At 34.3% G+C, this 22,256-nt stretch overlaps 1 protein-coding gene across 6 annotated transcripts in view; it reads right to left on the reverse strand.

Moving 5' to 3' along the window:
- The window catches only part of ERC2 (ELKS/RAB6-interacting/CAST family member 2), a 1,118,394-nt gene that overhangs the window by 538,412 nt on the left and 557,726 nt on the right, over positions 1–22,256 (reverse strand). For 4 of the 6 annotated variants that reach the window (XR_008629734.1, XR_008629735.1, XR_008629736.1 and 1 more), the window contains 2 exons: positions 19,343–19,378; positions 8,968–9,161 (listed from right to left, as the gene is read on the reverse strand). Coding sequence is in view for 1 of the 6 variants with exons in the window: in XM_055134481.1 (XP_054990456.1) it covers positions 8,968–9,161; positions 19,343–19,378 (230 nt within the window). In the remaining 5 variants the exon portion in view is untranslated. The remainder of the gene's footprint in view (positions 1–8,967; positions 9,162–19,342; positions 19,379–22,256) is intronic. The other 2 variants (XR_008629737.1, XR_008629738.1) reach the window with 1 other exon arrangement.

A 22,256-nucleotide genomic window follows, 5' to 3' on the forward strand; every position in this document is an offset into this window, starting at 1 on the left:
ACTGTGATATAGCTCTGCATAGAGAAATGTTGGAGCGACAGGGTCATTGGGAGATGGAACCAGGAGAAGTGACTCAGAAGGGCTGGATTCATAAAAAAAATTAATTTTCTTGGGTAGAGTCAGATAGGTTGGAGAGAGAAGGAAAAGGTGAATCTAATTGAGGAGGTTTTCTCCAAGCACTTCATGAAAGATACTCTGTCTACACCAGCTTTGTGTGGAGGAAACACAATGGCACGGGTTTCCCTTCTGCAGTTATTCTTGGAACTTTTAGCAAATGTGATTGGAGCAGACGGAGTAAAAGGCTCCATTTGTGAATCAGAAAAAAATGGTTAGGGGATGAGTAAATCAAACTCTTTTACTTACTAGCTGTACTAATCTGAGGAACATAGTGAATGTTCAAGAACTCCAGTTTGCCATTTGCCAGTATGGAAGAAAGGACAGTACCCTCCCCATGTAGCTGCATTGCGAAGAAAATGACGCATAAAGAATGGTTCATGCAGCATTGACACTTAGGTACCACTCATCAAACTAGTACTACTGCTACTATTCTCTCAGTAAAATGAAGATGCCTTCTGAATACAAAAAAAGCAATATTCAGTATTCTTTTTTCTTTTTGGGTCACACCCAGAGATGCACAGGGGTTACTCCTGGCTCTGCACTCAGCAATTACTCCTTGCAGTGTTCAGAGGACCATATGGAATGCTGGGAATTGAACCCGGGTTGGCTGCGTGCAAGGCAAATGCCCTACCCGCTATGCTATCGCTCCAGCCCCCCATGCAGTATTTCTTAAATGACAACTTTTTATAACTATTTTCTTTGAAATTGTAGACCAGTCTAGAATTGTGAATGTCTAGCCTAGCATACGGTAGGTGTCGCCCATGTTCATGCTGAGGAAAAAAGACCCAACCCAAGCAAATTGCAGAAGCAATGGGATGCTATGGGAAAGGTATTTTTCACTATTTCTTTAGGGAAGAGGCCATGAAGGTTCAGGAGTAGTGATCTCATCTTTTTCTATAATGAGGAATTGAATAATGTTCAGTTTTGGGAGAGCATCACTTTCGGTGGAAGTGCTTGAAGTGAATCTGTAACAGTAAGCTCATGCCTGCTCCCAGGTGCCAGGTAGCAGCTTGAGTCTGCTTTCCAAGGAGATGCTCATGCCTGTCACTCACATCGCCCCTCTTTAAGACCTTGCAGGGAGGGCCCCCCAAAGCCTTGCTCCCAAGACAGGTCCTTTCCTTCTAAGGGGGACATTGAGACACAACCATGGAAAGCAGGTTAGATGCTGACAGAGCCTAAGACAGTCTGAGTTTTCTGGTTTTACCTGGTTGATTCTCTGGCAAAATTTTGAACTATGATTTTCTTTTGGCCAATCCTAGATATGTTTATCTAGATAACCTCATCTGTCATAATTCACACACATAATCTCGCAAAAAATATGCAGGTTCCATATATGCCCTCTTCCTACGAGAATGCAGAGACCCTATTAAACTTTTTCAACTTCCCACTGGTTTGTGGATAAAGAGATTGACAGAAGTGGATTTTTCTTGAATGAGAACCCCAAAAGATTTAGAATATGACCATAGTACTTATGAGACCCAATATTAATACCTGTCCACTTGAATTGAAGCATGGGAGTTTACATTCAGTGGGGAAAGGAAATGAGGATATTCAGGCTGGGAAGTAAAGTGGTGCAGGGCAAAGTACAAACAACTATGCTAAGAAAGACCACACATAATTTTTCAAAGATACATAAATACACACATAGACTTATGTATATGCAAATATACAGAAGTATGCATATACACACAAATACATGTATTTTGAAACTGAGCCATATAAAGAATGAACAGTCTAGACAGCATACATTCCATCCTGTTGTTACATTTCATTTTCATTTTAATTGGTAAACCTAGAAGTGGTTTGTGGAAAAAAGCATAGTTAAAAGTCAAGAAAGCTTCCAGATCTCAAGTTTTCTGGTTTTGGGAAGAGTCGAGCTGCTCGATTCCTTCTGCACTGAAAAAACCAGAGACTGTTCACAAGGATTATACATTTTATCAATCGTGCTCATTTGGGGCAATAGCAAATGATATGAAAATGATCAGAATCTCACCTTGATCATCGTACACCACCCAATATCACCTGTACATTTTACCAAACTGAAAAAGCGCACATGGCCCCTTGTCCTAGAAATATTTCATTACCCACAATCTCTTGAGTCCTCACCCTGTACCTTGTGTTCTGAGAGTCAGGGCTCAGGCTCATTCACCAGGAGAACAGGAAGAAAGACGAGGGCCCAATAAATAGGTCCTGAACATAAATGATATCAGAATGCCTGTGAATCACATCAAAGATCCTTGCAGGAAGCCTGAAGTGTGAGAGCAGGAGCTCCTGATTTCAAGGGCTTTACTGTCAGCAGGTGCAGGTAAGAGGTAGCAAAGGGAAGGCAAAAGGAGAAAGAAAACAAAAAGGACAGGCAAGGAGAATAGCTTAAGCTTCGTTAAATGAGCCGATCCAAAACTTGGAGGCAAGGTTTGGATGCCATGCGGGCAAGCCCCTTCTCCCCACCTTCTTCATTATGATATTCATGTCTGCACAGAGGGACAATAGAAAGTGAATTAACGGTCACAAGGCCTTTGGTACGTCCTTCCGCAGGACCCCGCTATTGATTTCTGCTCAGGGAACTATTGAGATTGGGTCTTCTCTCAATCTCAGTAAGGAAGTTCCAGGCTGTCCCTGTGGGACACACAGTATAATATGAAGACAAAGCAGGGAAGGGGTGTATTATTAAGAATTGTGAGCCACAGGGATTGGGGTGGCAGTGGAATAAAACTGGCTCATGGACAGGAGGCATTGTTTTCAAATCATTCACTGTGGATTTACATCATTGGTCTGGCATGTGCGTGACCAGTCATGTGATGGGAGGAATAAAAAGGCCCAGACTCTGCAAAAGGTGCATCAGGAGAAAGTAGTACAGCTTACACAGCTTGTCGCTCATAAAAGCAGATTATTGGCTACTACTTAAGACTTTTTTTTTTAGGTAGCACAAATTCTATCTATTGTTAGAATCCTTTAATGAACTCATTGGTTGAACAAATTAAGAAATCGCTAGGTATTGCAATGATTAACAACAAGAGAAGGCAGTTTTTGACTTCAGTCTCATTCCTTAGAGAAATCAAACCTGGGATATGTTATCAAACAAAATGTCTATTTTACCTATTAATATCAGGGTATCCTGAATCTAGTTTTACATTTGGTGCCATAGGAAATGCCCTAGGTAATTAAAAGTATGTCTTATGGCTAATAAAAATGAAGTTTAAAAAGTTAAAAGCCAAAACAATAACAGGAAGTAATATCTGTATACAATATGTTGTTAACACATTGATAATTTTCAAAACTGACTTTTAAAAAAGTATTATAAATCTATCACAACACAGTGATTTATTAAATGAAAAGTCTAAATACTTTGCTCTATTAAATTTAGCTTTTCAGTCACTGTGTCAAGAGGAGATCTTTTGTTCTCCTAGGTTAAATTTAGCATTCTGTATTTAGTTTTTTTCCACAGCGCAGTGTTTCATTGTTAGGAAGTCAAAGTTCTGAGCTGCTCGGGAGAAATGCACTAGGGAGTTTTCATCATGATTTCATGATGTCTCTTACTGATTATTTTATAATCCAGGAATAGAATGCATCAGCTAACCCAACAGTGATTGATTTCCATCCTCTTCTTCGCCTTTCCCCATCTAGACAGGCTTCTTATAAAATAGACATTCCCTTTGCATGGGAAGAAACGGGGTGGGAGGGACTGTGGTGGCCAGAGGGAAACCATTTCAGAAATGTGTTTGTTAAACAAGTGCAGGCAATAAATTGAGCTTAGGTGGGGAAGGTGGTTAGAAGAAAAACTGAAAGTACTGACCTGAGAGTCAAGCTGATTGGAGCAAGGGTGAAAGCAGCAATTTGGAGGATAAGCAGAAAGGAAAAGGAATAGCAAAAGAGAATAAAAGGAAGGAAATGCATTAGTTTTAAACATACAGCCAACAGATGTTATATTAGCAGGTTTTATAACCAAATGAAGGACAATAAAGCAACGTTTGTCTGTTATTACCCCCTCCCCCCAAATCTCTGGGCACGCACTGTAAGCTGTAATTTTAAATATTACACATGAGAAACCAGCATCTGCTCTCTTATGCATAATCACAACAAACACTGATGTGAACCAGCAACCCAAGGGCAGCATTTGCCATTTTCTGGTGAAATATTTATAGAGAATGTTTCTATTTGTGTGCATATAAAATTTTATTATTGAATAAACTGAAATGGCAATTGCTGTGTTATTAGAGTTGGCAGTAAGTGCTGATATCGGAAAGATTTTATTTGAATCAGTAAGTTGGAGGGTTAGAGTCATGAGATGGTACCCCTTCATTCCTGAAAAACAAAAGGAATTGAGCAATTTGGCTTTCTATGTGAGGATTTCCATTTTTGCGGCTACTGGAGCACCTAGGAAAGTAGAGCTCCTGGGCAAAGCCACCTGCCTATTTACCTCCCAAGGAAGAACAGGGCAAATTTCAGAGCCAAAGGTAACTTCTTCCATTGTGAAAGTAAGTGAGTATACTGCACCACTGAAAATAAACAGAGACTAGGCAACTTACTTGTACAAAAACTTTGGACATGTCCCTCTACTCCATCTAAACAATAAAGTCCCTTATGACAAACAAAAAAGGAAAAAGAAAAAAAATGTGATCTTATTCAGGTGACTCTGGTGAACACAGCAGATGTTCACATTCTGAAGTGGTAAAAAGTCCTTTGCAAACAACAAAAAGGGTAATATTTCACCAGCTTTGTTCTAAAGGCATTGAAGAAATTATATCAGAAAGCTACTGAGCAAATTCAGAAGGAAAAATAGGAGTCTGTTTTTCAACCTTAGACATATATGTGTATATAATCCAGATACATATATACATATATATATATATATATATATATATATATGATTTTTTAATTGTCCAAATGGGCAGTGGTATTAGACTCCGGTCCAGATTAAGTTCCACCATGTTTTCCACTCTGATGTATTTTAGGAATAGAACTTCAAGGGCCTGCCCTTCATGGTGTGGAGGGATTAAAACGGGAAACTTAACTGGGCATTCCTTGTCCTGTAGACAAGTACAGATAGCCCTGTAACACATTTAGAATCAGTACATGAAAGCTCACCTGGTTTCTTCCCATGTGTAACAAGTCCATTCAGACCTTGACTAAATGCTTACCTCTTTTTATTCCTCTGGGTAAATTCTGAATACAACTCAGAGGTCTTGATGGGCAATGACAGAGGGAGTCTACCTACCTCCAAGTCTCTAATGTTTAATAACCTACTTGATTGGTAGTATAAAACTATCTCTCATTGGGGATTGCATTAAGACTTTAGTCTAATTTGAACCAAATTTTAGGACTTTACCAGGTTCCCAATTCATCTGGTGCCATACTCCCTCAGAGAAACCACAGCCCAAAGCAGAAGTGCCTGACTAATCAAACTAAGCATTTTTAGGAAGAGCTGCATTTATATGAAGACATTTGGAAAAGCAAAATCTTTAATAGGTGATAAAAAAATCATTGACATGGAACTTAAGAGGTAAATCATCCAGGTAAGCACCAGGAATCTACCATTTGGAACATGTACCGAGTAGAAAAAAAATTGAACATGGGAAGATTACAGAATAAAAACAACATGAATTGCTCTGCAAGAGAGAACTAGACCCATGCCACTGGCCTTTGGATTATTTTAATCTTATAATTATAATATGGCTAAAAAAACAGCCTTGCATAACCTGTAGCTTTGGTACTACCTTAACCTTTTTGTTCTTCTACTTGAGTAGTACTATTACATAGCTGCATCAATAGTAACAATAAATATTAGCATGGGAATATTGGCTGGAGTGATAGCACAGTGGGTAGGGCGTTTGCCTTGCATGTGGCTGACCCAGGTTCGAGTCTTCTGTCCCGCACGGCAGAGCCTGGCAAGCCACCATGGCATATTCAATATGCCAAAAACAATAACATGTCTCACAATGGAGACATTACTGGTGCCTGTTCGAGCAAGTTGATGAGGAACAGGATGGCAGTGATACTTTTCATTGCTTGTGCCTTAAGTTTTGGAATATCTTAGCATACCCGCTACTTTTAACAAGAGGTTTGTTCACTCCAGTAGGTTACATTACAGACTGAAGACCACAAATTTATTTCAAGTTCAATTTTTTGGTTTTCAAAATCACAAAGTTAAGTGCAAACATTCCTCCGTGACTCCAAAATGGAGATATATGTCATATGGCTAAAAGATCCTCAGCTCCAAACATTATGAAGTATGAATTTTGTCATTTTAGCCAGCAAATGGAGATACTGCCCAATTTGAAAAGGACTGCCTGACAACTCAAGGAAGATGTTTTTAGTCAGAATACATATGTAGCCCAGCAGATAATGCTTCAGAAAGGCAGGCCAAGGCTGAGTTCTCCTTTTCCCAAGAAACTTCCCCTCTTGATCTCCACCCCCACCTCCTTCGGGGTCTGAGGCTCAGACATTTCCCAGACTATGTTCTCCTGCTGGACCCAAGACACAGTCAAGCAGAGAACTGGGACAAAATCAAGTCCCACCACACGTTTTATGAATTACAGTGCCTGGGAGGCATCAGCTTTAAGGAGAGGCAAAGACAGAGATAAAGAAAATGTGCAGAAAGTACATAAAGATAAATGCCTGTAAAATCACTGTTGTTTTAATGCATTCCATATTGAGGAAATAAAAATGTGAATATTCTTGATGATTTAATGGCAAAAGGGTCCAGCTAAAACCTGTTGCCCAATTAGATAATTATGTTATTGTATGCAAATATTTATAGTAGCTGGTCCTGATTTTCAATTATAGGTCTGGGGAGCTGGTTTAGTGCAGGGGCTGGGGGTCTTCTAAATATGGAGCACATCAGTTACTCTCATAAAAGCTAATAAAAATGAGACAGTTCTCCCATGGCCCAGCAGTAATGCCTCTCCACTGACTGTATGAATAGTTTGTGCTATGGGACCAACTTCCTTCTTTTGGTCCATGTTGGAACAGTCAATTTCAGTCATCTGTTATATCTGGACTCAAATCCAAACCATTGTTATTACAAATACTGTAAACTTTACTAAGATTTTATCTCTACAGGTTAGCTTTTACATCCATAAAATGGGGATAATGATACTGCCTGTGTTGTGGGTAATATTAACTAAATGGTAAATAGTCCTATAGTTCATGTGCTTTGTCGGATACCTGAAATACTGTGAGCCTATCTATAATCTACTGAGATATAATTATTAGTATGAAAGCAATATTATCTCTAGGGCCAACCAGTCTATTGCTTTCCAGAGCAACAAACAAGGAGTCAAAAAAAAAATCTGTTATAGTTTTGTCTTTTCTTAGTCACAAAGGCAATCACCAAGAGGTTGTCAATACTTTCACATTTTTACCTATTAAAAAAACATAAACATCATTTCCCTGTGATCTCACATAAACATTTTATAACTTAGGTGTTCCTGAAACATGATTACAAAATAACTGAGTAGACACATCTAAAGAAAGTATCTTTAAGAACCAGTAGATTGGCAGAAGATTATCACATTATAAAATTAAAAGACACCTTTTAAGGACTTTAATATGCACATTTTTCTCAGGGAGAAAATTCTCAACTTCATTTCTAAAACTGATCACACAGAATGAAAATTAGGCTCTTGTTCAACTAATATAAGGTTGTTTCTTTAAAAAAAAATAAAATAACAATGAGATATTATATTTGAAACTGATGAATTTTAATTAAGAATTAACCTATCCATCTAATATGGTCAGTTAAATCAAGAATTCATTGGTGAATTCAATTCATAATAATATAACCATCTCACTTTAAGAGGTATTTTGTACTTAAAAAGCATGAAATATTTTTTATAGTTTTTAAGAGTTAATTATAAAAGAATGTAATGAAGATCTCAGAGCTGGAAAGAAGCAGAGACAATATTTAACCCAGGTCTTTCTGTCACTAAATCTATGTTGTTTCCACAAGACTACAGATAGAATTCTGCATATGTTTTGAAGTCTGATAAGGCCTCACAAGTGTTTCAATCTGAACTGACAAACATTCACTGATTTATTCAAAATTTGCTGATCTCTTCCATGTGTACTGAATCTAGAGATGACAAATCTGCCTTATTGCTGAACCAATAAGAAATCCTCAGAGATTATGGAATTATGTAATGTTCTTCAGAAATTCCTATCTTTTATGAAATATATGGAAAAGCACTGGTAGAAACCTTATTTTAAGAGTCCACACTGTACAGAAATACAATATTGATATAATTTATGTGAAAATCTAAATACTCTGAAACCCTTAAATAACTTTTGTCTTGAGAAGAATTTGCTATTAGATAGATCTGTCTTGTTCCCTATCAAGATGTATTTATTTACCAAATTCTTTAAGGAACTTCTAAGGAATAAACAATCAGATGAATTTAATTTGATGTGCCCATAGACATCCAAAGGGTTAAAACAACTTTCCCCTTCCTTGGTGTTGGATGAATCCCCACCTATATTCTTTGCTTGATAAAAACCTTAGTTACAAATGCATGTCTTTGATGGGGAAAACAAATAAGGTTTTAGGTAGTCAAAGTCTCAATTTCTTACAGGCTTGGATGAAAAAAATCTAGGTTATGGATATCACTCCAAAAAAGTTGATAATTATTTTCTTAGGCACTAAAGAAGCACATGCATTCTCATATTTTCATCCCAATCTCTTCTGAATATCCCACAGAAACACATTATTCCTAATATACCATATCCCTCCCACAAAATTGCTTTCCAACTTGAAATATATACATGCACTCCAAATCCATCAAGACCTGAAACAGGCAACTAAACAATCAGTGTTCACTCATTGCCAGCAATTCACAACACGGCTGCAAAATTTACCTCTCAAGTTCTGCAATCTTCTTGTCCTTGTCATTCTTTTCATTCTCCACCTCCTTGAGGATCTCTAGCAACCTGTCGACTTCTGCTTGGGCCTTGCCACACTCATCACGGTAGTAAGATGCTTCTTTATCGAGCTGTTTTATTCGGTCTGCAAACTCGGGATTCATCCTGGAGTCATCCTCAATATTATGAGCCTTCAATATTATATTTGTAAAGAGTGCAGTTAAGACAATAATTTAGAACAATAGACAATGCAGTCACCAAAGACCAGAAATTTACATTAAAAAAGAAACAAAAAACTACCAAGAATTATGGGTATACTGTCAGTTAAAAAGCAAAACAGGAAAATTGAAGATTTAAGATACCTTAAAACAATAAGGATTTTTAACTACATTATACATTCACAGGGTAGTACTTTTATAATTGATATTTTGTTTAATTAAGTAAAGCCTTTTTTTCCCCTTCACCCCCGGGTAAATGTGGGGAATGAGTAGTGGTATAAACTATGATGGTGTGATTTCTGGTTATCTGGCAGAAAACCCAAGACAACTCAACCACTCACAGTTAAGGAGGTGATTAATACCAATTGCTTTAATTTCTAATACAGAGAAACTGAGACAAAATCATATTAGATTTTTTCAAGAAACTATTTGTAGCCTATATAAAGCCAGACTATGTACAAGAGAATGGTTTACTGATCATTGAACACTCCATCCCACTGAGAAAAATTCTTTGAAACAAAGACTTGGAAGTGAGTGAGGAAAGATTTTTTTTTTCAACTAGCAGTCATACCCATGAATTCTTTTCTCTAGAGTAACTTTCACCTGAACCAGGAGGATGATAAGCTAATTCATGAACAAGCACACGGAAGAATATCTGCAAACACATGCATGAGTAAATGGCAGCTTTACACACAAGAACAGACACAAGCAACAACACAGCAACAACACTGCAGAATAATTTGCAGCCAATGTATATGTGGTTTTGTGTGTGTGAGAGTGTGCTATGGCTTTTTCTTTCCCCTAAAAATCAACATTTGGCTGAAATATTCCTGGACAGATGGAAATAACACTGCACTGCAATGTTTTGCCTACCCCTTGTTTCCCATTATTCCTAATTGACTTCTTCAAAGAGCAGGCAGGGAAAAAACAAGTAGTTTAACAGTGCACATTCAACACAGAAAGTTCAGAGAAGTCATATAGATGTATGTATCTCCAAAATCCATGTGTGAAATAATAAAATGTTAACAATTTAATAGAACTTAAGTTGTTCTGCTGTCTTGCTATGTAAAACAGATGTTCGTTGTGTGTTTTATATTTTATATGCTTTTTTTCAATTTCAGGGAAAAAGCAAGGCAAGCAAGATACAACTACTGGGGTCAAATGAATCATGCATCGTTAGAAAAATTAATACTAGTACTACTGTTAGAAGGTTGACAATCTTTGCAATGACTTAGTAGAAAAAATTCAAAAATTAGTATGAATAAAAATAAATCTTATTTATGATAAAATAATCATTTTTGAATAATATTTTGCTTGTAACATATTATTTAAGCATGAGGATAGAAGGAGAATAATTTTCTTTCAAATCTTTTTTCTAAAATTGCCTGACTCAAGAAATAAAATCAAGTATGCAACAGAACTTAGAAATATGTATATCCATACCAAAATGTAAATCAACTTATTATCAGTTACTGGTTTATACCCTTTTGCCAACACTTATTTAAAGAACTTTTTAAAAATTTATTTAGAAAGTATACCAGGTTTCATCATAATAGGTTATTGAGTTTTCCAGGATAATTAAGTTAATACAAAATAGTACTGATATTAGGTGATTTTAGTAGTTTATCAATGTAAAAATTTTATATTTTGTATTAAAGTAAAGCAATTACTATTCAAATTTATTATTAATCACTTCAAAATGTAATTTTTAAAGGAAGTAACTGCTATATATACCTACTTTTGTGATAAGCATGTTTATTAATTTATTACTTTAATAACAAAAGTATCTTAAATAAAGCTTTGAATTTTTAAGAAAAATTTAAATCTTCAAGTTAATTCTCTTCCACTTTAATACTATATTACCACCATTTTTATGGCATCTAAAAGTCTTTTCAACACATTCTTCTCAAACTACCTAACTGATGACTGGATAGGGAAACTGGTAGACATTCACATTAGAAAACTACTCGTCTATAAGAAAAGATAAAATCATCCAATTTGTTTCTATGTGGAGGGTATCAAACCGAGAAAGACAGATAAAGAAAGATCTATCTCCTATGTGGATATAAGGAAACGCAATAACAAACAGCCAAAGTAAACGGAACAGGATTGCTGCTCTACAGCACTGAGTGCCTTGTGTTGGGTGGCGGGGAACAGGCTGGGGAGTGGGAAGGAGAGGACCCTGAGATGAAGTTGAGGAAGTAGAGACTCTGGTGGGGTTGTTGTGTTGGAACATTGTACGAAAGGACCTTGTAATTAACAATGTTGCAAATCTTGGTGTCTAAAAAATCGAAAAAAAAAATAACTGTGTAATACACAAACGTAAGCACTCAAAATTAATGAATAAATACGTTTAGGTAGTCTATTTCTGACAAACTCAAATTCCCTTTTTTGACTCTGATTTAAAGATTCACAAAAGTTAACAGTATTTAGTACTAGTTTATTTTAGTCATTATCTATTCTTTTGTTATCATCGGTACAAGAATTTAAGTTGTGTGACTAGATTCTAAATCTAGCACTAAGCTTTATACTATGCACACACAAACTGGCTTCTCTAAGCTACAAAAATAACAAAGAGGATGATACAACTGTGCCAAATATCTCAGGGAACAAAACAAAAAACAAAAACTCACTAAATTTATAAGCAATAAACATTTTCGTCATTATTATGATTATTACATGTCTGAGAAGTGGAGCTTAATATATAGCCAAGTTAATAGGTTTATTTCATTTGTCTCAATAAGCTACTACATCAGTCTTAGTGAAGCTTCCTTAGCTAGGTTTACAGAAAGAACCACGTGACAGGTAGTAAGTTAGTAAATATATTAGTGATTTTAGTTCCTTAAAGAGGAAAAGATAATCAACTTTCAACACAGGATTAAATTAGTTAGATGGGTTGGTATTCTTTCAACCCAAGAAGTGAATATGATTAAAGGACTTGTGGGACACGTAGAGGTATAGAAAAACTAGGGCGGGGGAATGTATAAGTGTAAACTATGGTACATTCCTGACTAAATGTGATTCTGAAGTTAGTTTGCTTGGTTAAAACAAATACCATTGACAAGTTCACAGTTGGTCTGGTGTCTATTTGATAATATAGGCGAGTGCAATGATTCTTTCTTTTAAAAGGGACAAACAAACTCAAGAACAGCTTTGATTTAAATAGCAATATGTACTGGAATCTGAGGAGAGGAATATATGTCAAATCATCTTCAATATTGGTATAAAATTTCCTAGTAGGGTTATGATGGTGTTTTTAATAGCACTTAAGTCAATAGAAAAATTTAAGAACAAGTGAGACACACATGGAAGAATAACCATTGCATCTGGGTCATTATTAGAACCCACGTAAGACTCAGTGGAAAAGAATTTTATGTGATTTGAATGCTGCTGATACACTTCATCATCCCAAAGAGCAGAAGCAAAAGACTCCATGGGCTTTATCATTTATTTCAAGTTACTAGCTCTTGTTCAGCCAGAATCACAACTTTTCAGGCCATGGGTTAAAAGCATTAGACAGGAGCCCGAGTGAGCTATATTGTGTTCTAGGGAGATGCTAAAAAAACACAGGAGGAAATTGAGCTTATAATATCAGTAATTCCTTCAAAGTTAGAGTGCTAGAGCCTCTAAAATGGAGTGAAGGAAGCACTTAATTTGTATTTAGGCAATACTCTTGCCTTTTCAAATTATAACATTGGCTCTTTAATCTGAACTGGCAGCACCTAATGGGGATCAAAAGTAGATAACAGATTTGAGCCTAATGTATTTCAGGCATAGCAGAAAAGTAATAGGTATATTTGAATAAATTATCATCTGAATCAAGCCAACCAAAACATTTTGACACATTCAAGATTTAAACTAAAGATGTACAGTAATTATTTCCCCTTATGGGTCTGTTGGTTTGAAATCAGATTCCCCACAAGGTGGGGAAACCATAGTTCATTCCATTCTTCTAAGGCCTATCAGCTTGGACCCCCTTCTTCACTAGGGAGGGATCAGACTCGAGTATACAAATTGGTCTGATTTTCTATTAACCATTTTATAACTTATTTTAATAAACACAAACAAGAACACACGGTCACTTTTAAAGACATCCACTAGTCATTAAGACCAATGGAATATCAATGAGCATTCATTTCTCAAAGTAGTGAGTTAATTTGGATGATTAAATAGATCAGTTTAAAAGCAAACCCATTCATCTAGGTCTGCCTTAAAGTATTTCTGGTAATTTAAAAAGCAACTCCAAGCATCTTATAGAAACACAGACAATTGTGAAAAGAACATTTTAGTAATGTCTGTGTTATATATTAGATCAGTACATTTTAGAATCCCCCAATTATATTTCTTGCATTTCCATCTGTAAGGAAATTTCCCCACAAATGGGAATAATCAAAACAAAGTTTGGAGCCTCACTGATGTGGGCAAGCCTCAACATTTTGATGTCAACTGATTTTGAAAGCCTGAATGAAGCACAAAAGAAAAATTTGGTCATGACTCAGGACAAGTAGTACCCAACAATACCTAGTGTTTTTTTTTTAAGCTAAAGAATTTTGAACCATTTATGGAAATGAGGCAGAATTTCATATTAATGTATCTAAAATAACACGCAAAAAATAGGATAAAGTCAAACCAGATATTAATAATACCAATATGACAAATTACATTTATTCTCACTTTCCTTATAATGATCTGTCATTGATTATTTTCAATAAAATGCTAGTTCATTGCTCCAAGTAGCTAGAAAATATTATTTTTGTTCCATAAACCTACTGGAAATGAGGCAGAGTAATATTCAATTAGAGGACTATATGACATTCTGTCTTTTAAATGGACCCTAAAATTTAAATAAAAGATTATTTCTCCCAAAATAAACACATTATTAGTCATAACCATGAATTATAAGTAGAATACTAATGAATATGATGATATTTCTTCCATGCCTCTTAATGGTTCTAGTAATACATTGCTAACTTTATACACTGTAAAAATACAATTCAATTGCAGCACTTTCAGAGTTTAGTGTCTGTTAAAAGTGCCTTAACATTCTTTGCATATCTTAACAGTAGAAGAGGGTATATAAATTACTCTAAATATTATATCTGACTTCAATGTTCTGAAAAAGTTTTAATATGGCATAATTCTGAGCTATGAATCAAATATTGCCTTTTAAAATAAAGTTTTAAGGGAATTCAAAAATTATGTTATATTAGAAAATTTAAATTTTAAAAATACAATTAATAATGTCAAATATAATAGCTGAACCTAAATAATATATATGGAAACTATATACCTATCTTATACTAATTCTAAAGGAAAATAACTTTTTAAACAATTCTGCCTATCTATATACAAAATATTTATAATTTTCAAACAATAATAACTATCCTAAAATGAACTTTATTTTAAAAAATAGTATTTTGAAAGCTAAATATTCCAAATAGTTTTCTTATGTCACACAAACACAAAATAAAAAGAACCAACTGTACCTTAACACTTTATTTTACCTAGATGTTCTAAAATAAAGCATTATGCAATTTCAATTCTTAAATGCTATTTTAAATGTTATTTGAGTTTTGTACTGAATATCTGGACCAAGCGTGAATTGTATATGTTTGCACTTGTTTGTGCATTCAGTGTCTGACTGTATTATCCCTCAATAATTGGATTTTCCCATTGTGTCCATGAGTCTATAAAGGGTACAATATGCATAAATAGGAAGTAATGGTCAATTAAAAAAGAAACTACTAGACAATGACTGTGAAAACATTTATTATTCAGTCCATCACATGCCTGGGAGAGAACAACTATGAACAAATTTAAATCAAGAAGGTCCTTACTAACCATTATAAGAATTTTTTTCTCTATGAACTGAAAAAATATTTGGTTATTTTTCTCGTAAACTCTTACATAAATTGTGAGCTCTGAAAATGATGTGTTTGCAAAAGAGATGAGATTTCAATGGAGAGAGACCCAGCTATGGCTGTGGAAGGGTTCAAATGGAGAAACATCAGAGAGGATTCAGCTGTGCCTTGGCAAGTAGCAAGACTGCCCAGCAGAGCCACAAAATCAGTCATTTGCCTTATAGCATTTTGTATAACACTGTATAGCATTGCAAATTAGAGCCCAGAAATTTAAAGATCTATTAACATTTTAGTAAAGACCCCTGGATAATCTCCTTGGACATAATCATAATAACTACTAGAAATACAGCATGAAGGCATTGAGGCTGATGGAAAAAATATACATATATTATTTATCTGGAATGGAGAACTAAGATAAAAAATTTTCAACAGCAGATGACCTGTGCAATGTTCATAATGACAAGACAAAACTTCAGGAGCAGAGTGGTAGTTAAGCTGCAGAAAGATTGTTATTATGAGAAATAATGATACAAAGGCAAAATTTTAAATTCCAAAGAATGGTATTATAGTATCATTTAGTACAGTGCAGTGACTGGTGTGAAAGTGAAAGAGATTTAAAACTAGGGGTTTCTTCATACACAAGAAAAAAAAATACAGGACTTCAAAGTTGAATCTGTTTGTACTCTCATTTACTTTAGACTAAAGAGCATAGATCCAACTGTAAAATTATTTTATTTCACAAAACAACATAAATCACCAAGTTTTGTAGGATAGTCAAAGTCAAAATAAATATACAAGAATAAAATAAACTCACTAGGTAAGAGGTTAGAAAAAAAAGGGGAAAAAAGAAATCGCAACCGTAACCTAAAAAGTATAAACATAGAAATGTTTAGGATTAGTCTTAAAGGGATAGATCATAACTCTATAACAGGAAAAAGGTCTTTACTGTAAAAAATCAGTACACTAAGCAAAAGTTGTACCAATTCATAAATGTTAATAAGTAATATTAGATACCTATCAATCATTTTAGATTATTTTATAGGTTGGATCTAATCCAAATTGGAATCACTAACAATTGTACTTTCTACTGGCAAACTGATCCCAAAGTTTACTTGGAATTACAGAAAATTAAAGACTGAAAACATTAAAACAAGAGAAACAAAATGAAAAGTAGAAAGAATTAGAGCACCATAAATTTTACTAGATGTTAAAAATATTTTAAACTCAGTAATCAAAATTGTCACCAAATAAGCACAGATATTGATAAAATGAAACTGAAGCAAAGAAATGAAGACATTTATCCATGTGAGGACTTAGAACATAATAAAATGATATCAAGATTCACTGTCTATACAAAAAATTATTTGACAAATAGTGCCAGAATAAATAGACCATTATTTAGAAAAACATAAAGTTAAATCTTACCACTCAATATGAACTCAAGATATAGCATGGCAGGTAGGGCACTTTCCTTGCACACAGCCATACTATATAACTCAAGATAATGTGGTTAAAGAATAAAAAAGAAACATTTAAAATTATAGTGCCTACTCTTAAAACTAGAGACTAACTCCTAAGCATAAAGGCAATGAGGAAATACAAAGTAGGCTGACATGATAGTAGAGAGGGTAGGGCATTTGCCTTGTACACGGCTGACCCGGGTTTGAACCTCAGTATCTCATAAGGTCCACTGTGCATGGCCAGGAGTAATTGCTGAGTGCCTGAGTGCAGAGTCAGGTATGACCCCAAACCCAAAACATATGTGTGTATGTGTATATACTAAAGAGAAATAGATCAAGAACTTAAAAAGAATTCACTATACAAAAACTTTTAGTTTGACACAAATCAAAGATTTGTGTCTTTGCATAAACCATAAAAGAATTTAAAGCAGTAAACAAAATAGTAGACAATTCAAGAAGAAAAACTGAATCAACTAATGTATCACTGTATCACTGTCATCCCGTTGCTCATCGATTTGCTCAAGCGGGCACCAGTATCATCTCCATTGTGAGATTGTTGTTACTGGTTTTGGCATATCTGATACACCACAGGTAGCTTGCAGGCTAGATACTCTCAGTAGCCTGCTGGGATCTCCGAGAGGGAAGAAGGAATCAAACCCGGGTTGGCTGTGTGCAAGGAAAGTGCCCTACCTGCCATGCTATCTTCAAACTGTTTCTATATTGGAAATAAATACAGAGGAGAAAAAAACCAGCATTAGGGGAATGGTAAATAGAGGGGAATATTGGACACTCAAATAGCAATTTGGAATAATATTTAACTACATGAAAAAATTATTGATGTGTCATAAGATAGGATCTAAAAGTGAAGAAACTATGATATTACTTGATGAATAGAAATTAGGTATCAAATTAGAAAAAAGAACAAATAAATAAAAGGGAAGGATAAAGGTGAAAAAGAGGAAAGGGAGGAAAGGAAAGTAGAGGGCCTGAGGGGAAAAGAAGAGGTTAAGAGAATAGTTATGACCAAAAAATGTCTGGGTGAAAAACAACCTAAGTGTTTCTAGTGATTATCCTAGTCAGGTTATTTTATTTCCTTCTATCTCTTTCTATACTTCTGCATATTCTCCACTGTGACCATATATTATTTTTATAACGAGAACAAAACAGTCATTTTTAGAAGACTATTAAGGATAGAAAATCCATCATGCTGCATCTATATCAGCTCAAATAAGAATTGGACCCTGAGACTATCTGCAGACAGAAGAATTAAAATAATGAGGATTTGGCTATCCTCCCAGGATCCCAAAACAATGGGTTAGTTTAATTAACTCAAGGAGAAAAGTCTGTTAACGGCTTTTGAGTTAGTCACCTACAGCACTGGAAAGTTGGTTTTTCCATTTTAGAGACCCATCACTGGGGTGAAATGAAAGTTAAGTTCAGTTATTGTACAGTCATTGTTGTTTCTGGAAATTGCCTAAGAGTTATTTCTTTGACTTCACCTATCCTGCCAAGGATGGTAAACTCCATTGTGGTCCTGCTGCAAAAGCAAGACAGGTTGTCCTGAGCATACCCAGGATTGACACGGTTTCTCCCTCTCCTGAACTAGCAAGTGTGAAATAATTTCATTCGGATTACCTTATGCTTTTGTAAAATTATATAAAGAAAACACTCATTTTCTCCAGGGTCAATTTGCAAGCTGGAAAATATTCCCACCTTAATTGTTTTTCTTCACCTTCCAACTGTCTTAGCCTACTTATTAACATTTCCATCCAAACGTTAAGAGAAAGGAAATTTGGATTCTTTTCACTGCATTGCGAAAATCATATTTAGGGAGTTGAGTCAATAAGGTCAATCCAACAGGGTTACGGGGAATTTTGTTTGAAATTATAAAAATTTGTTTTAAGGAAAGGAGGTGGATCCTGCCTAATTATTCAGAACCGAACGACCTATGTATCATGCTATCTGTATCCTGGAACAGCAGCTTAAAAACAGCAACAATTTCAAAAATTTTGAGCTAAATAATTTTCTTTATGTGTGCTATTCCCTTTCTCCATGGTGGAAGTTTATAGACAGGAGGGAATTAGAATGGATTTTGTCAAACAAAAAATTCTTGTTATCTTTATAAAGTATTTCTCCCAGTGAGTCACTTGACCAAAAAAAGTCCTTAAACAAGTTACAGAAATGCTTCATATAAATGCACACCTGCCATTAGGATAAAAGAAATTAGTGGTGGCATCTGGGACAACTTTATATATATGTATATTTAGGAGTTCCTTGCTCTGGCACCTTTAAGTTATAATCAAAAATCTTACTATTTGTTATTAGGAAGCTACATTTTAGTCTGTCTTCAGTCAAATAACATGCATTTAATTCTTACAACATCCACAATAAAGTTAGTTATTTATCAGTCTCAAGAAGCATTGTTCTATTTTTAGATCTAAACCTATTTTAACTTCTATCATTGGAATATAACATACACTGAGTTGTTTGATAGTCTATAAATGCTCTTCCTGGCATAGATTAAGTGTTGAAGGGTCTCCGAAAGAATGACATGAGCTTTAACTTGCAGTTGAACTCTGCTTTTCTACATAAAGTTAATAAGGAGGTAATATTAGAGCTAAAAATAATTTCTTGAGTTCTTAAATTTTTTTAAAATTTCACATTCAAAAGAAATCACAGTGGTCTCCGCACAGGTCGTTTCTATTTATAGAACAGATATGGAACGACTCATAAATATTTTTGAAATCTTCCCAGCATAGTACATTGTGAAATGTTATCAAATAGATCCTCATGCTTTGATATGTTACAGCGGGAACTTTCAGAAGTGACTTACTGGATTGTACATCTGATTGAACAACTGCTCAGCTTGCTACATTGCAAAGTTGGGGAGGCATTGAAGCACAGACAAGGAAAGAAGGAAAAATCCAGAAAAACAGTATTAGCTCGACAAATCCAGTGCATTTGCACAGACAAACTGAACTGGTCGTTTAAAAAAAGAAATTTCAGTTTCTAAACATTCCACAGTGAAAGTAAGAGACTCTGGGGAAATAGAAATGTTGACTTTGGCTCCTAAAAAAGAATAGCTGGAATAAGAAATTTAAGGTTTGTGTTACTTTGCCTTTCTCAAGTTAAATAACCCATGAAATAAAGAAAGCTGTCCACTTTTGATGATACATGAAGTGCTGGCCTCTTGCAATGAATCAGAAGTACTTTTGGCCAAATCTGCAATTTATTACCTGAACTTAAAAGATGGTAATATTAAAAGATTAATTAAATCTTATCATTAAATTTATAGTTTTTTTAAATTAACACAAGAGTGAATTTTTATTCAGTCTAACTTGAGAAAAATAGAGCAATAGCAAAATATCAGTAAAATAGACATATAGGATTAATAGTAAATGGGAGAAGAAAAAAATTAGTCAGCAAGAAAATAGAGGGAACCAAAATACAGTATTATTCATTGCACTTTACCAGTAGTACTGGTCATAATTAATAAAAAAAATACCTATTCGGTAACATTTCTATTTGGCGTTAAGTGTGTCAGATTCTTTACTAATCTAACTCTCTATTTTGTGTAGGTTTAAATGTTTGTGAATTTCAATGCAGTATATATGACTTTAAATGTATTCTCAAGTAATATTTCTTAAATAACTATCATTGATATGGTACTCAATGTCAGTATGTAGAAAGTGACATTACAAAGTCCTTTAATTTGCTTGAAGCTAAGACATATGTCTTTGAAAAGTCTTGATTTCAAGTAAATGATTTAATAAATTAGTTAAAAGTCATTTTACCCAGTTGAAAAAATAACCTCTTCAAAACTATTAATTTATTTTTTCAAATATCACAAATCATACCATTTTAAATTTGTTATTTCTCAACTAATTTCTAGCCACATTACATAAATATACTTTTGCATACTGAATAGCAAATACTCTTTTGAAAGACAAAATGATTCACTCATATCTAACCAGGTTCTTCTCAATCATTAAGTGTCAATTTGAGATTAAGGAATATTCTTACTTAAAGCTAACTCAAAAATAGTAGTTCTGTGTTATTTGGTTAGTATCATTTTATCAATATTGCTAATACAGGTAAACATCTCATATGGGAATATTTGATTGCATTTTTTAAAAATATGCAATTGACTGCAAAATCAATAATTTTTCATCACAAAGAATTTAGAAATGTCAAATAACAAGAGTACAAAAATTAAAGGGTTCAAAGCAACTATGTGTGTGCATATTTTCCACAAACTTCCATGTTAAGATTCACCTTGACAAGTTCAAAAAGGATTCATATGTCAAAAACAAATTTAAATATCCACTTGGATTCTTTTGTTACAGATAGACTAGGTTTCTGTTCATCTAAACACATCTATGATATTGTGTAGTTTTTATGGCAAAAATACCTGGGTGCTCACAAATCTTGAGCAAAATTCCACTAGGAATTCATGGCTTATTTATGATATAATAAAACTATTATGTTTTCAGCTTTCATTTAGCAACCCTTTATATTTTATTCACAAGTCACATAGAGGAGGCACAGACACTTCTTAGGTTTTTATAGCTGCTTATTTTTCCATGAGTAAATGATGTGTTTATATGAATATTCACATACTGTTGGCTTATATTTTCAAATATTTCATGTAGATCTCAATTCTTTTTAAGGTGATGTGTACTTGAGGTTTTTACGAACCTATTTATTAACAAAAATTAAAGACTACTAGAAAAAGTATTTTAAACATTTGAATTTAGTTGATACTGGAGAGCCAAAAGTAACAAAATAGTATTTGTAGGTTAGGCATAAAAATGTTTAAATTATAATTACCTTATTTAATCTCGTTCTACTATGCAGTTACAAGATAATATAAGCAAAGTCTATTTATATACATTGAAAAATTATCTTTTCATAAATTAAATAGATCCTTTACGGTAAGATAATCGTATTTGTTACATTAATCCTGGTGATGTAGCACAATATTAAAATGTCAGAAATGTGCTAAAGTGCTTACAGAACTGGGCTTGTAAATTTCAGTTCACAGTATCTACTTAAGAGTCTAAGGGCAGCACATGCTCTAAATGGTTTCTTAGATGAACCGCAGTTCTGCTGAAAGAAACTACACTGAGTTGCCTAAATGCTAATTAATTGAGATATAAGCATCAATGAGTGAACTTCTTCCTTTGAATTACTTAAGAATTTAAAATTCTATGGGTAACTTTCACTGAAAGGGAGGTTGTCAAGTATATAGCTGCAGACAACAAAATATGGGTGGCCTCATTTCTACAGTAACACTTCAGAGCTTAAGAAGAGCAATTTTCATGCCCAAATACATCGGAGGGCTTATTTCATGTCTCAGCATGCTGCAGTTAAGGTAAGACTATACATATAAAGGACCACCATAGGTAGTTAATGAAACTCTCTTTGTAAAAATCAACTTAGAACCTACTTTATGATCATATAACTATTCATTAAAACAATATTTCACAGGCTCATTTCTTAATATGCTTAATATGTTACAGAACATAACAGGATGTATCTTTTTTCTGTTTTGCTGTAAAGGGTTTTGATCTGTACTGTATATTTATCTTTGTATTGATTCGTATGGAAGCTTCATTAGTATACAATTTCTTAAAACAATGCGCTAAAGTTTTGTGATTTAGTGGGCACAGTATAGTCACATTTCAGTTATATATTTCAGAGGACAAAATCAAATACAGTAACTTTTAAAATATCCAGAATAATTT

Source organism: Sorex araneus, chromosome 4, assembly GCF_027595985.1.
Source record: "Sorex araneus isolate mSorAra2 chromosome 4, mSorAra2.pri, whole genome shotgun sequence".
In the NCBI taxonomy this organism is placed as follows: domain Eukaryota; kingdom Metazoa; phylum Chordata; class Mammalia; order Eulipotyphla; family Soricidae; genus Sorex; species Sorex araneus.